At 47.6% G+C, this 12,257-nt stretch overlaps 1 protein-coding gene across 1 annotated transcript; it reads right to left on the minus strand.

Annotated features, from left to right (window-relative positions):
• Positions 1-795: 795 nt before the first annotated feature.
• NOTO (notochord homeobox) lies at positions 796-6,986 on the minus strand. Its single transcript, XM_014836817.3, has 3 exons — positions 6,507-6,986; positions 3,566-3,780; positions 796-1,726 (listed from the first exon to the last, which is right to left on the minus strand). The coding sequence occupies exons 1-3, from the start codon at positions 6,874-6,876 to the stop codon at positions 1,568-1,570; spliced, it is 744 nt and encodes a 247-aa protein (XP_014692303.3). The 5' UTR covers positions 6,877-6,986; the 3' UTR covers positions 796-1,567.
• Between the last annotated feature and the right edge of the window lie 5,271 nt (positions 6,987-12,257).

A 12,257-nucleotide genomic window follows, 5' to 3' on the forward strand; every position in this document is an offset into this window, starting at 1 on the left:
TCCTGACAACAGGAGTGGGACCTGTTCTCTCATTTAGGACCCCAAAAGCTGCAAACCACTGACCTAAAGCATCTGCCACCACAGCCAAGCCTGACCGCTGTACCTTATCTTGTTTCCTTGTCCTCCAATTGACTCTGTGCTCCTGGTAAAGGAACCTATGTCTGCATTTGCTTTGGTCTCATAGTGACGTTTGGGCTTGGGTAAAACCCAGTAACTGCTGAATAGGTAACTGCTGATTTGAAAAAAAAAAAAAAAGAGGTGAGCCAGTTGTTCCTGGAAGAGGCAAGTGTGGCTGAGTTCCTTTGATTAACAGAGTTGACTTTTGGTCCAGCATTAGGAAGGATGTCCCTGAAGACAGGGACAGGGTAGAATTCTTGAAGCCGGACCCTGGCATCCCTCCAGCTGCAGCCTGGTATCCCAGACAGCATCGTCCACTGCCTTGGGGGCAGGTAGTTTTGCAAGGCTGTCTCTGCTCCCCAACTTTCCTCTCTCTCCCTCAGAAAATTCTAGAGCAACTGGAGACCGTGGTCTCTCTGACCACCAGATGACAGGGCAGACCTCCTTCCACCAGCTCACCTCAGCACTCAGAAGCCATTCTAGATTCTAAATCAATACCCTCAACAGAGACCCACCCAAGAAGGTGGAGCACTAGAGAAATCAGCTCTGGAAATGTTAATGGCAGGCCCCACAGGTGTAGGCTATCAGCTAGGCTTCTTAGAAATGAGCAGATTCCTGGGAAGGAAAGGGAGCCACGAGTCAGGATTGTGAAGGGGAGGAAATAATAACCACCCCATGAAAATAAAGCAGAATTTATGACAAAATGCCTATCTTGGCAAAGGCAGAGTCCAGTGTCTCTAGTCTATATAAAGATGGAGAAGGGGTCAAGGCAGGTAACCGGAGGGAAAAAAATGGTGGTCAGGGTAGCATGTCTATTCCAAGAAGGCAGCTGGGCCGGAGCTCCTTCTGAGAGTGGTAACAGTTCAGACAAAACGAGAAAATTTGGGGGAAATCTGTAAGGGGAAGTGGGCTAAACGGTCTACCTTTTCCTCCTCTGCTCTCAACTCCACCACCTCTGGTAGGGAAGTCTTCTGTGCCCTGACTCAGGGAGGCTCCTTCTCCTCCACAGCCAGGCCAGGAGACGACTAATCCCTAGAGAGTCCAGGGCTGGTGTGGGCACCACTCCCCCAGGTGAAGGGGGCGTATAAGCCTTAACAGTTAGCACAGCACTGGGCCTGGCACACTATAAGTGCTTTATAGACGTCATCTCAGCCCTGGGAGCTCTAAGTTATCAACACACCCATTATACAGATGAAGAAAAAGGCTCAGAAGTTCAATAACTTGGCCAAGGACATAGCTGAAGGCTAAAGTCTGTGCCCCTGACCATTTTCATTATTCCAGCTCCCAGGGGTCAATATAGAAAAGGGGGCCCCTGCTTGACACTTCAGATTCCTCTGGTGCCCTTTGACCCTGTCGAGGCTCTTCATTAAGAAGTGGGGCAGGCAGGTCCAGTGGGTGTCCCCAGGAAGAACTAGCTCAGACAGCCTGCACTGAGCCTCTGTCCTGGTCCTCAGCTGTCCACTTCTGACTCGGTATCTTCTCTTTGGATGCTGGTGTCGGAGCTGCTGGAGGGCTCATCCAGGGATGCAGCAATGGCAGACGTGGCGGGCAGTTTCAGCCTTTGCTGCTTCTGATACTTGACCCTGCGGTTTTGGAACCAGACCCTCACCTACAATTATAGGGAGTGGGCAGAGATCAGAATGTGACCAGCAATTCCCACTGCTCCCCCATTCCCACACTGCCCTCTCCTCTCTGGCCAAAATTTACTCTTTCTTCTAAGGGAGGCATCCCCTCCAAAACACCCTTCCCTGTAATTCCAGTTGCCATTCATTCATCAACAAGTATTTATTGAGCTCCTGTTATGTACTAGGCACCATCCTGGGTGATGGTGATACAATGGTGAACAATAGAGGCATGGTCCCAGCCCTCATGGAGCTCAGTCTAGTGGAGAGAGATGAATAATAACAAACATGGAAACAAAGAAATATATAAACACAAATGGGGGTACAAACAGGTCTGAGCCTCTCTGAGGGACCAGCACTTAAGTTGAGGCTCAGGGGATGAGAAGCCAGCCTGGTGGGGACAGAAAAGTAGGCTGGGGCAGGGGATGACCTGTAGGAAGGCTCTGAGGTGGAACCAAGCTTGGAGTGTTTGAGGACCAGCAAGGAGGAGAACACGGCTGGAACATCTGAGAGTGAGAAGAGAAAGTGAAGAAAGGGAAAGTGGGAGAGGTCAATGGGGCCAGATCACCCAGCATGTGAAGGCCATGAGTTAGGAGTGTCGGCTTCAAGGCTTTTGGGTGGTATGTGACATAATCCTATTCATATCTCAAGTGAATTGCACATCTAGCTGCTGTGTGAAGAATGGATGAACATAGATGCAGGGAGACAGCTGGGAGGCCATTGCAGTGATCCAGTGAGAGCTGGGGCTGGTATGAACTGGGACAATGCAGAGAAATGACGCAATTCCAGCTGCATTTTGGAGGTAGAGGCGACAAGTCTTGCTGATGGAATGGAAATGGGAGAGGAGGAGGAGTCTAGGATGACTAGGTATTTTGAACAATTGGGTGGATGGTGGGGCCATGTGTAGGGAAAGGAACAGATTTGGGGAGAAAAAAAATCAAGAATTGAGGCTTAGATTTGTTAAGTTTGAAATAACTACCCATAAGACATCCAAGTAGGGACCTCAAAGAGGTAGTTAGATGTACAAGTCAGAAAAGAGAAGTGGGCTGAAGATACAAATTTTGGAGAAATTGGCTTATAGATGGTATTTAAAACCAGGGGAATAGATGAGATCAGCTGGGCAGAAAAATTTGAGGTTGCAAAGAGAAAAGTCCCCCCTACAAGGAGGACAGAGAAGAAGTAGCCAGAGAGCTGGGAGGAAAACCAAGAGAGTGTGGTGTCTGGAAGCCAAGAGAAGAGATAGGAGATAAGAGAAGGAGCAGTTGACAGTACTGAGAGAGGCTAACGGGTGGAGTGAGATGAGGGAAGGAAAACTTCTGTTGACTTTGGCTAATGGAGGCCATTAGAGACCTTGATGAGAAGTTTCAATGGAATGGTAGGGAAAGAATTCATATTGGAATGAGTTGGGAGTAGAGGGGAGGTAAGGACATGGAGAGAACATAGCCAGTTCTTGAGAAGTTTGCCTGTGAAAACGGCAGGGAAATGATACAGTAGCTGGAGAGGAATATAGGCTCAAGGAATGTTTATTATTATTTTTAATATTTAGTCCCTTGAATACCTACTTATTCAGCACCCTATTTAGCATGAAAATATTGTATTATAAAGTTCTGCATTAACATCACATGTTGTTCCCATAATGTGATTTCAATTGGGGCCATTTTTCTCATCAAATAGGGAGTGTGCCAATGGTCAGGTCCTGTCTCCCCCAGTGGCCTGGCACAGAGGAAGAAGGCCCATGTCCTCCCATCACCCGCCACCTAGCACCTCATGGAGAGTCGTGTCTGCTCCCACGTGCAGCCCTGGCCCCACAGGAGTCCTGCTCCCACCTGGTTCTCCGTCAGGTTGAGCTGGGCAGCCAGCTGGGCTCTCTTCTTCCCCACCAGATTGTGCTGTTTTGCAAACACTTTCTCCAACTCTTCCAGCTGCTCCAAATTAAACATAGTTCGAACTCTCTTTTGGGGTCTCTCAGTGGCCTGAAGGGCCTCCACCGGTGCCCAGTCTGGGGGGCCCCATAGGCCTGGGCAGTGAGCCAGCTCCAAGCCTAGAGAGCAACCAGCAGGAGGAGAGGTTAGCCAGCACCCTCCATCCCACCGCCCCAGCCCCCTATCTTGGAGGAGAGAGAACAAGCTCACAGCTCTATGCCTTGCCTTGCCCTTGGCCAGGTAACACAGCAAGAGGCAGGGTGGGCAGAGACTGCACAGAAATAACAGAAAACAAACAATGGAAAAGAAGGGACAGGACCGGCCCAGTGGCACAGCAGTTAAGTTCACACACTCTGCTTTGGTGGCCAGAGGTTCGCTGGTTCGGATCTGGGTGCAGACCTATGCACTGCTTATCAAGCCATGCTGTGGCAGGCATCCCATATATAAAATAGAGGAAGATGGGCACAGATATTAGCTCAGGGCCAATCTTCCTCAGCAAAAAAAGGAGGATTGGCCGCAGATGTTAGCTCAGGGCTGATCTTCCTCAAAAAAACAAAAGAAGGGACAGTGCTGTGAGACTACCTCTGCCTCCACCTTCTCTAGCTGCCTGGCTTAACCTCTGGCCCTAAGAGGAGTTGCCAGGCCTCCATCTCTCCTTGTCCTCCACTCCTTTCCTTGGCTACTTCAGGACACCCCATGGGATGGGCAGAGCAGGGACCCCCAAGGGTTCATCCTTTTCATTTGTTCAACAAATACTTTTTGAGTGTTTACTATGTGTCAGGCACGGTTCCAGGACAAAGCAGAAAACCCCTGTATAACAGTAAAAATGGTAAATAAGTAAAGTATTATCAAAATGATGAGCAGTAGTGAGAATAATAAAGCAGGGAAGGACAGGGTGAGTGTGTGGGGGGGGCAGGGATAGTTGGCATCTTTAGAAAGGGGAGTCATCTCACTGAGGTGACATTTGAACAGGGCCACTATGTACAGCTTGTGGTCTGCACATGGGTACCCAGCTGAGAGGCTAAGTGGAGTCTGAAATTCTGCCCTCTCTCCGCAGGCCAGTTCTTGCCCTCTGACAAGGTGCTGTGTCTGTCTGGACATATTAGGGTGCCCTTCCTAATGCACACAAAGGTGCTATTCAGCTCACCAAGCTGTGGGCCAGCTGAGATGGAGATTCATCCATCAGGGCAAGGTACCTAAGTGGCAACTCGGAAGGAATGAGGAAGTGAGCCGTTGGGCTATCTTGGACGGGAGTGTTCTGACACAGGACCTGCAAGTGCGGTGCTAAGGCCCCTCAGCTCCACTAACCTTGGGGAGGCTCCAGGGCTGGCAGACGAACTACTCCAGCAAAAGAAGTGAGGCCAGGACCCCAACTGCTGAGCCTACTAGGCTTACCACAAACATAAGCATAATAGCAGAAGATGAGAAACAATCAGCAGGGCCTGATTAAATAAATTATGGGACATCCTTGGAATGGACCACTCTTCAGTGTAAAGAAGCTCTGTATGGATTGATGTGGGAAAATCTCCAAGATATATGATCAACTGAAAAGAGTAAAGTGCAGAGCAGTGTGTCAGTATGGGAGGGAGGGTAGAGAATGAATATACACATATAAATACGTGTGTGTATTGAGGTAGTAAATATACACAAAATACCTGTGGAAGAATAAAGCTGGTGTCATTGGCTACTTGTGGGGTGGGGGGAGGGGGGTAACTAGGTGACTGGGGGACAGAAAGGGAGAGGAAACTCTTCTCCATATATCTTAGTAAACATTCTGACGCTTGAATTGCGTGGATGTAACTCCTATGAAAAAACTAACTTGAAAATGAGACACCTGTAATATAAAGTAGTAAACTGCAATTAAGACCTCAGGTGTGTGGGGAGGTTAGAAAAAGGTGGCTTGGAGTGATGGGCGTGGCTCCCAGATGCAGTGGCACGTGGTTGAGAGCCCAGTGTTTCCAACACAGGTGGGAGGAATGCCCAGCTGAAGGGAATTGAGGAAATACAGGAGGGGGAAGCCCAGGGAGTGGGAGCCAAGTAAGATGGTGTTACAGGATTTTGGTAGGGGTTCATAAGGTTTGCACTAACCTTGCTCCAGTTTGCCTCATGGGCACATGGGGAAGCATGAACCAGATAACCAAAAACGGCAAAAGCTCATGTAGGTGGGTGTTAACGCCAGAGGAGAAGGGGACCTCAACAGTTAATTTCTCGCTGGGATTTAAGTGCCTGCGCGCCGGGGCACTAAGGTACCATTCTAAGAGCGCAATAAGCAAGCGGGCTCGGAGGAGTCAAGTGAGGAGCGCAAGTCACTCAGACCTGCGCAGTCGAGGCGGTATGGTGTCTGGGCACTTGCCAGCACCTAACAGCACCACCTGTAGCATCCGCTTCTCCCAGCTGAAAAAGGGCCGTGGGTTCGCAACGGGAGCCGCTTTGGGGAAAAGCTTGTGTGCCAACAGGCATTATCCAAAGGGGCTATGGGAGAAAGCAAGGGCCTCCATAAATCCCTCGTCAAGGGACGCGGAGCCAAGGAGCAGGGCGGGGGCTCCTCGCAGCCGTAGCCCTGGCCTTGGCAGTCTTCCGAGGAGCCCCTCTGGCCTACCCTTCCCCACACACCCCTTCTCCCACCTCAGCGTAAGCCTCGCGCTGCGGTCTGGTCTCAGCTAGTCTCTCTCTCGGGCCTCGGTTTCAACTGCAAGGTCAAGGGTCGTAGGGTCCCTTCCCACTCCAGCTGCGGGTGGTTCTCAAACTCAGGGACTTCTCCGCTATCATGTGCCGACTGTCGCGGCCTCCCCTCTGCAGCCGCCCTGCCTAATTTCCCGGACGCGGGCGCGAGGGCCCCTCGTACCTGTGACGCCGAGGCCCTGGAGGCCGCAGAAGTGAGCCACGCGCAACCCCAGCACAGGGGGCTGAGGGCACTGCTGGTAGAGCCCCACGCTCAGGTAGGCGGGCAGCCACGTCGCCGGGCACGCCCAGGGCACAACCGGGGCCGGGGACCGAAAGGGAATGGTCCCGAGGCCCAAGGCAGGGGGGGTGGCGGGCGCGCGGGGGCTGGGCCTGGCCAGGATGGCCTCGACGGAGAAGGAGGACTCGAGGCGCCCGGGAGCGCGGGGCGTGCCTGGGCGCGCGGAGTGGCTCTGGGGCGCGGGGGACCCGGGCTGGAGCCGAGCGCCCCGGGGAGCGGGCGGCCGGCTGGCTCGCGGCACGGGGCTGGGCATGGCGCGGCCCTGGCCCGGACAGACGCTCCCAGGGAGGGGAGCCGGGGGCCTCCGGGGCCGCGTGCGTCGGGGGAGAGGAGAGCGAGAACACCCTGCAAGAGGGAGCGAGACTTGCTGGCCAGGAACGGCCCCAGCTGTCGGCGAGGGCTCTTAAATTTGGCGGGGCGGGACAGGGCGGGGCTGGGGCTGGCCTTTGGTTCCTGCGGCCCAGGCGGGGCCTCCCGCGCGCAGCGGAGCCCGGGACCTTCCAGAGTCAGTGTGCGCCCGGCCGCCCGGGGCCGCACCCAGTCTTGGGCGAGTCCAGGTGGGCGCAGCGGCAAGGAGCGGACTCCCTCCCTCCTTCCGCATTTACAAATGCCCACCCTGGTGCTGTCCGGGAAAGGACCCTGAGCTCGCTGTGGCTTGCTGATGATCCTGGGCCCACCGCCTGGCCACTGGGCGCCGTCTTGGAAGCAGAAGCCTCACGCCGATTCACCTGTGACTGCGCAGACCTTTTAAATTTTTTAAAATTTACTTTAAATATCTTGTTTATAAACACAGTGAAAAGTAAATTTCTCACCCTGTCCCCTAGCCACTCACTTCCCTGCCTGCAGACAGCGCTGTGGTTACCATTTTCTTTTGGATCTGTCCAGGAACTTTCTGCACCCACATTATCTAGGCCCCTTTGGAAGAAGCTTTCCTATATCCAAAAAGGTGGAAGGGGAAAAACCGTAACGGTTCCAGATTAAGATATATTAATTTACTTCCAATGTATCGGAGGTGACGGCTTGCAAGACTCCTAGTTGTGTAGGTGTAGGGCAGGTATTTGTGTCTCTGGTTTACAGATGGTAATCAGTGCTTGCAAATTACAAGTCATGGTTTGTATTTCCTTACATGTAAAATGGATGATAATAATAGCTGCTCATGGAGTTGCTGTGTGGATTAAATGACTTAATGCATGTCAAGCGTTTAGAATTGGCCTGCTGCATGGTGAGCACTGTGCTGTGATTGTGGGTCTCTGGGAGATTCCTGACTCCCAGGTTCCCATGGCATTCTGCCTCCCCAAACCAATGCCTAACATTGAAACTACTCACTCAGGTGGAGGGCGGTTCTGTGTCATTGTCAATAGGCGTCAGCTGTTTGGGACACAAACATGCCCCTTCTGCTCTGCCAGGTAGGGGCTGAAGGAACCTTGCTGTCTGTGTCCCTCCTTCCCACTTCAGCAAATACTGGCCCTGCTTCTGGGGCAGCCCCCCAGGCAGCCTGGAAGGTGAAATTGTGGAAGAAATGAAGGGCGGTGGCTAACTGGTCCCAGGTCTAGGCTTACTCTGGTTCAGTCAGAGGATGCTGAGTCAGAGAGGAGGGGACAGAGATGAGAAGAGGCCTGGGGAAGCGATGTGAGTGGGATGAAAACTCAGAAGAGGGGCTTTCTCTTACCCGAGGTCAGACCCATTAGAAGTTGGGGGATCCGGTGAAAGTTCTAGAGCTCCCCCATAACTCTCAAATTCTACACACACCACTCCATTTCTCAACATGCTTCTTTCTGAAGGGCTTTTCCTCCCAGAGGGAAAGGCTGTGTGACCCCCAGGACCCAACCAGACAGCAATGCCAAGCCACTAACAGCAGGCCTTGTGAAGAGGCCTCATGAGGACGGACCCCAGGACCCCATTTTTTGGGCCTACAAAGACAAGGATTCATGCTGTTGGGGGACAGTGGAGGACACTGACAGAAAGTGTAGATTTTGGAATTTGACAAACCTGGCTTCAAGTCCCAGCTTTGTCACTGAACATTTCTGTGACTTAGAATAAGGGGCTTATTCACTCTAAGCCTCAATTTTTTGTAAAATGAGAATGATCTCTTAGGTGAGAAAATAATACTTACCTTATGGGATTGTTACAAGAATTAAATGAGATTGTGTTTTTAACTAAGTGGTGGCTATTACCACCACTTAGTTAGGAGAGAAGCTCTTCACAATAGTAGTGAGCTGGGCTAAGCTCTTTAAAATGGCACAGCGAGAGGATGGGGCCAGATTTATAGGGTCAAGATAAGGTGTCTGGTCTGTGTCCCTTTATGCACCAAGACTCTCAAAAGGTTAATCTGGCAGCAGTATGCATGCTAGAATCAGGGGGAGTTGACAAGGAACAAGACAAAACTTATAAGATGGAAGGCTTATGAACATTTTGTTAAGTCTCTGTGTGCTGATTTCTAGGTAAAAAATATAATCACTGTGAATGCAGATCAAAACTACACTGCGATACCACCTTACACCTGTTAAAATGGCTATAATCACTAAGACTAAAAATAACAAATGTTGGAGAGGGTGTGGAGAAAAGGGAACCCTCATACACTGCTGGTGGGAATGCAAACTCGTCTGGCCACTATGGAAAACAGTATGGAGATCCCTCAAAAAACTAAAAATAGAACTACCATATGACCTAGAACTACCATATGACCCAGGTATCCCACTACTGGGTATCTACCTAAACAACTTGAAATCAACAATCCAAAGTAAGATATGTACCCCTATGTTCACTGCAGCACTATTCACAACAGCCAAGATGTGGAAACAATCCAAGTGCCCATCGACCAATGATTGGATAAAGATGTGGTATATATATATATATATATATATACATACATACATACATATACACAATGGAATACTATTCAGCCATAAAAAAAGAGAAAATCATCCCATTTGCAACAACATGGATAGACCTGCAGGGAATTATGCTAAGTGAAATAAGCCAGACACCAGATGATTTCACTCCTATGTGGAATATAAACAAACACGTGGACAAAGAGAACGGTTCAGTGGTTACCAGGGGAAGGGGGGTGGGGGATGGACACAGAGGGTAAAGAGGAGCAGTTATGTGGTGACAGACAAGAAATAACGTACAACTGAAATCTCACAATGATATAAACTATTATGAGCTCAATATAAAAAAGCGAAGTCAAAAATAATATGGTCACTGTGTGTCTCGCTCTGGATTTTCAGTACATAATTTGCTATGTTTTAGTACATAGTTATGTTTTCTGTTGTTTCGCTTATTCCTCCTCAGACTAAAAGTTCCTCAGGATAGACATTAATATCCCCAATTTAAATATAAGTAAATAGAGCCAGAGAGGTTAACAGACAGCCTAGGTTCAAATCCCTTAGCTATGTGACCTTTAGCAAAATGTGGTTTTAATTTGCATTTATTTCCCTGGAAACTGTTTGTGTTAAGCATCTTTTCATAAGCTTGTTGTGTGAAGTGACTGTTCAAGTGGTTCACTTATTTTTGGGTTGGGTTACTATCCTTTTCCTTATTAATTTGTAAGAATATTTATGTATAGACAGAGATAGATATTTTGGAATCAAACCCATTGTTGCAATATATGTAGAAGCAAATATCTTCTCTCACTCTGTGCCCTGCCTTTTCATTTTTTTAATGGGTTTCTTTTAATGAACAGAAGTACTAATTTTAAAAGATTGGTACCCATGCTAATATCTGTTGTCAATCTTCGTTGGTTTTTTTTCTTCTTCTTCTTCTTCTCCCCGTAGCCCCCTGGTGGTACATAGTTGTATATTTTAGTTGTGAGTTCCTCTGGTTGTGCTTTGTGTGATGCCTAGTCAGCATGGCTTGATGAGTAGTGCTAGGTCCATGTCCAGGATCCGAACCCTGGGCTGCCAAAGCAGAGTGCGTGAACTTAACCACTCAGCCACGGGGCTGGCCCCATAGTTTACCTTTTATATTTAGGTCTGGAATTGATTTTTGTGTAGGTGTTAGAGAAAGGACTTTTTAAGGATGAGTCAAAATCTGAAGCTATAAAGGAAAATATTGATTGATGCAAAAACACAAAGATTTAAAAATTATAGCTTTTTGTTTTCTACATGATTTAAGAGACTAATGCACTTAAAGGAAAAAAACAATTGTTATTGTAAAAGCTAGTATTACTGTAACTTTGGTTTGTAACTCCAAATCTTGTTTTCTACATAATTTAAGAGACTAATGCATTTAAAAGAATTATTAGTTTATGTTTTGGGGCACTCAGTATATAAAGATGTAATTCTGTGGCATCAACAACTGAAAGGGGGTGGGGCTGGAGCTGTAAAGGAGCAGAGTTTTTGCATATTGTTGAGGTTAAGCTGACATAAATTTCAAGTTAGAGTGTTATAACTTAGGATATTAAATGTAATACCCATGGTAACCACAAAGAAAATAGCTACAGAGTATATACAAGATAAGATGAGAAAAATTGAACATTTCACTACAAAAGACAATTAAACACAAAAGAAGACAGTATTGCAGGAAAGGAAAGACAACAAAGCTATAAGGCATATAGAAAATAAATAGCACAATGACAGAAGTCCCTCCTTATCAGTAATTACTTATGTAAATGGATTAAACTCTCTAATCAAAAGACAGAGACTGGCAGAATGGATAAAAACACATGATCCAGCTATATACTGTATACAAGAGATGCTCTTGACATACAAAGACACAAACAGGTTGAAAGTGAGAAGGTGGGGGCCAGCCCCATGTCTGGGTGGTTAAGTTCACACGATCCTCTTTGGCAGCTCAGAGCTTCACTGGTTCGGATCCTGGGCGCAGACTTAGCAGTGCTCATCAAGCCATGCTGAAGTGCCATCCCAAGTAGCAGAACCAGAAGGACCTACAGCTAGAATATACAACTATGCACTGGGGGGCTTTGGGGAAAAGAAGGAAAAGAAAAAGAAAGTGAAAAGATGGGAAAAGGTATTCCATGTAAAGAGTAACCAAAAGAGTAGGAGTGACTATACTGGTATCAGACAGAATAAACTTTAAATCAAAAAAGTTTTCAAAAGATAAAGAAGGACATTATATATTAATAAAAGGTTCAATAAGTAAGATGTATGATAATTATAAACATTTATGTGCCTAATGTCAGACCATCAAAATATATGAATCAAAACCAGACAGAATTGAAGCAGAAATAGTTCAATAATAATTGGAGACTTTAATACCCCACTTACAATAATAGATAGAACAAACAGACAGAAGATAAGTAAGGAAATAAAAGACTTAACAACACAATAAGCAAACTAGATCTGACAGACACACACAGAACACTCAACCCAACAACAGCACAATACATATTCTTCTCAACTGCACGTGAGACATTTTCCAGGATAGACCGTATGTTAGGCCACAAATGAAGTCTCAATAGATTCAAAAAGATAGATATAGAAAGTTTCCTCTCTGACCACAACAGGATAAAGTTAGAAATCAATAACAAAAGGCAAACTGGAAAATTCACAAAATTACAGAAATTAAACACTTTTAAACAACGAATGGATCAGAGAAGAAATCACAAGGGAAATTAGACACCACTTAGAGATGAATGAAAACAAGACACAATATAGCAAAATGTATGGGATG

Source organism: Equus asinus, chromosome 6 (assembly GCF_041296235.1).
Source record: "Equus asinus isolate D_3611 breed Donkey chromosome 6, EquAss-T2T_v2, whole genome shotgun sequence".
In the NCBI taxonomy this organism is placed as follows: Eukaryota; Metazoa; Chordata; class Mammalia; order Perissodactyla; family Equidae; genus Equus; species Equus asinus.

What these genes read in the sequence shown, in the direction of transcription:
- NOTO (XM_014836817.3), bottom strand. Translation starts at nt 6,876, where the DNA reads ATGCCCAGCCCCGTGCCGCGAGCCAGCCGGCCGCCCGCTCCCCGGGGC. An exon ending in CCAGGGCCTCGGCGTCACAG is followed by an intron (nt 3,781 to 6,506) that starts GTACGAGGGGCC and finishes GTTGCTCTCTAG; the next exon opens with GCTTGGAGCTGGCTCACTGC. An exon ending in TCAACCTGACGGAGAACCAG is followed by an intron (nt 1,727 to 3,565) that starts GTGGGAGCAGGA and finishes CTATAATTGTAG; the next exon opens with GTGAGGGTCTGGTTCCAAAA.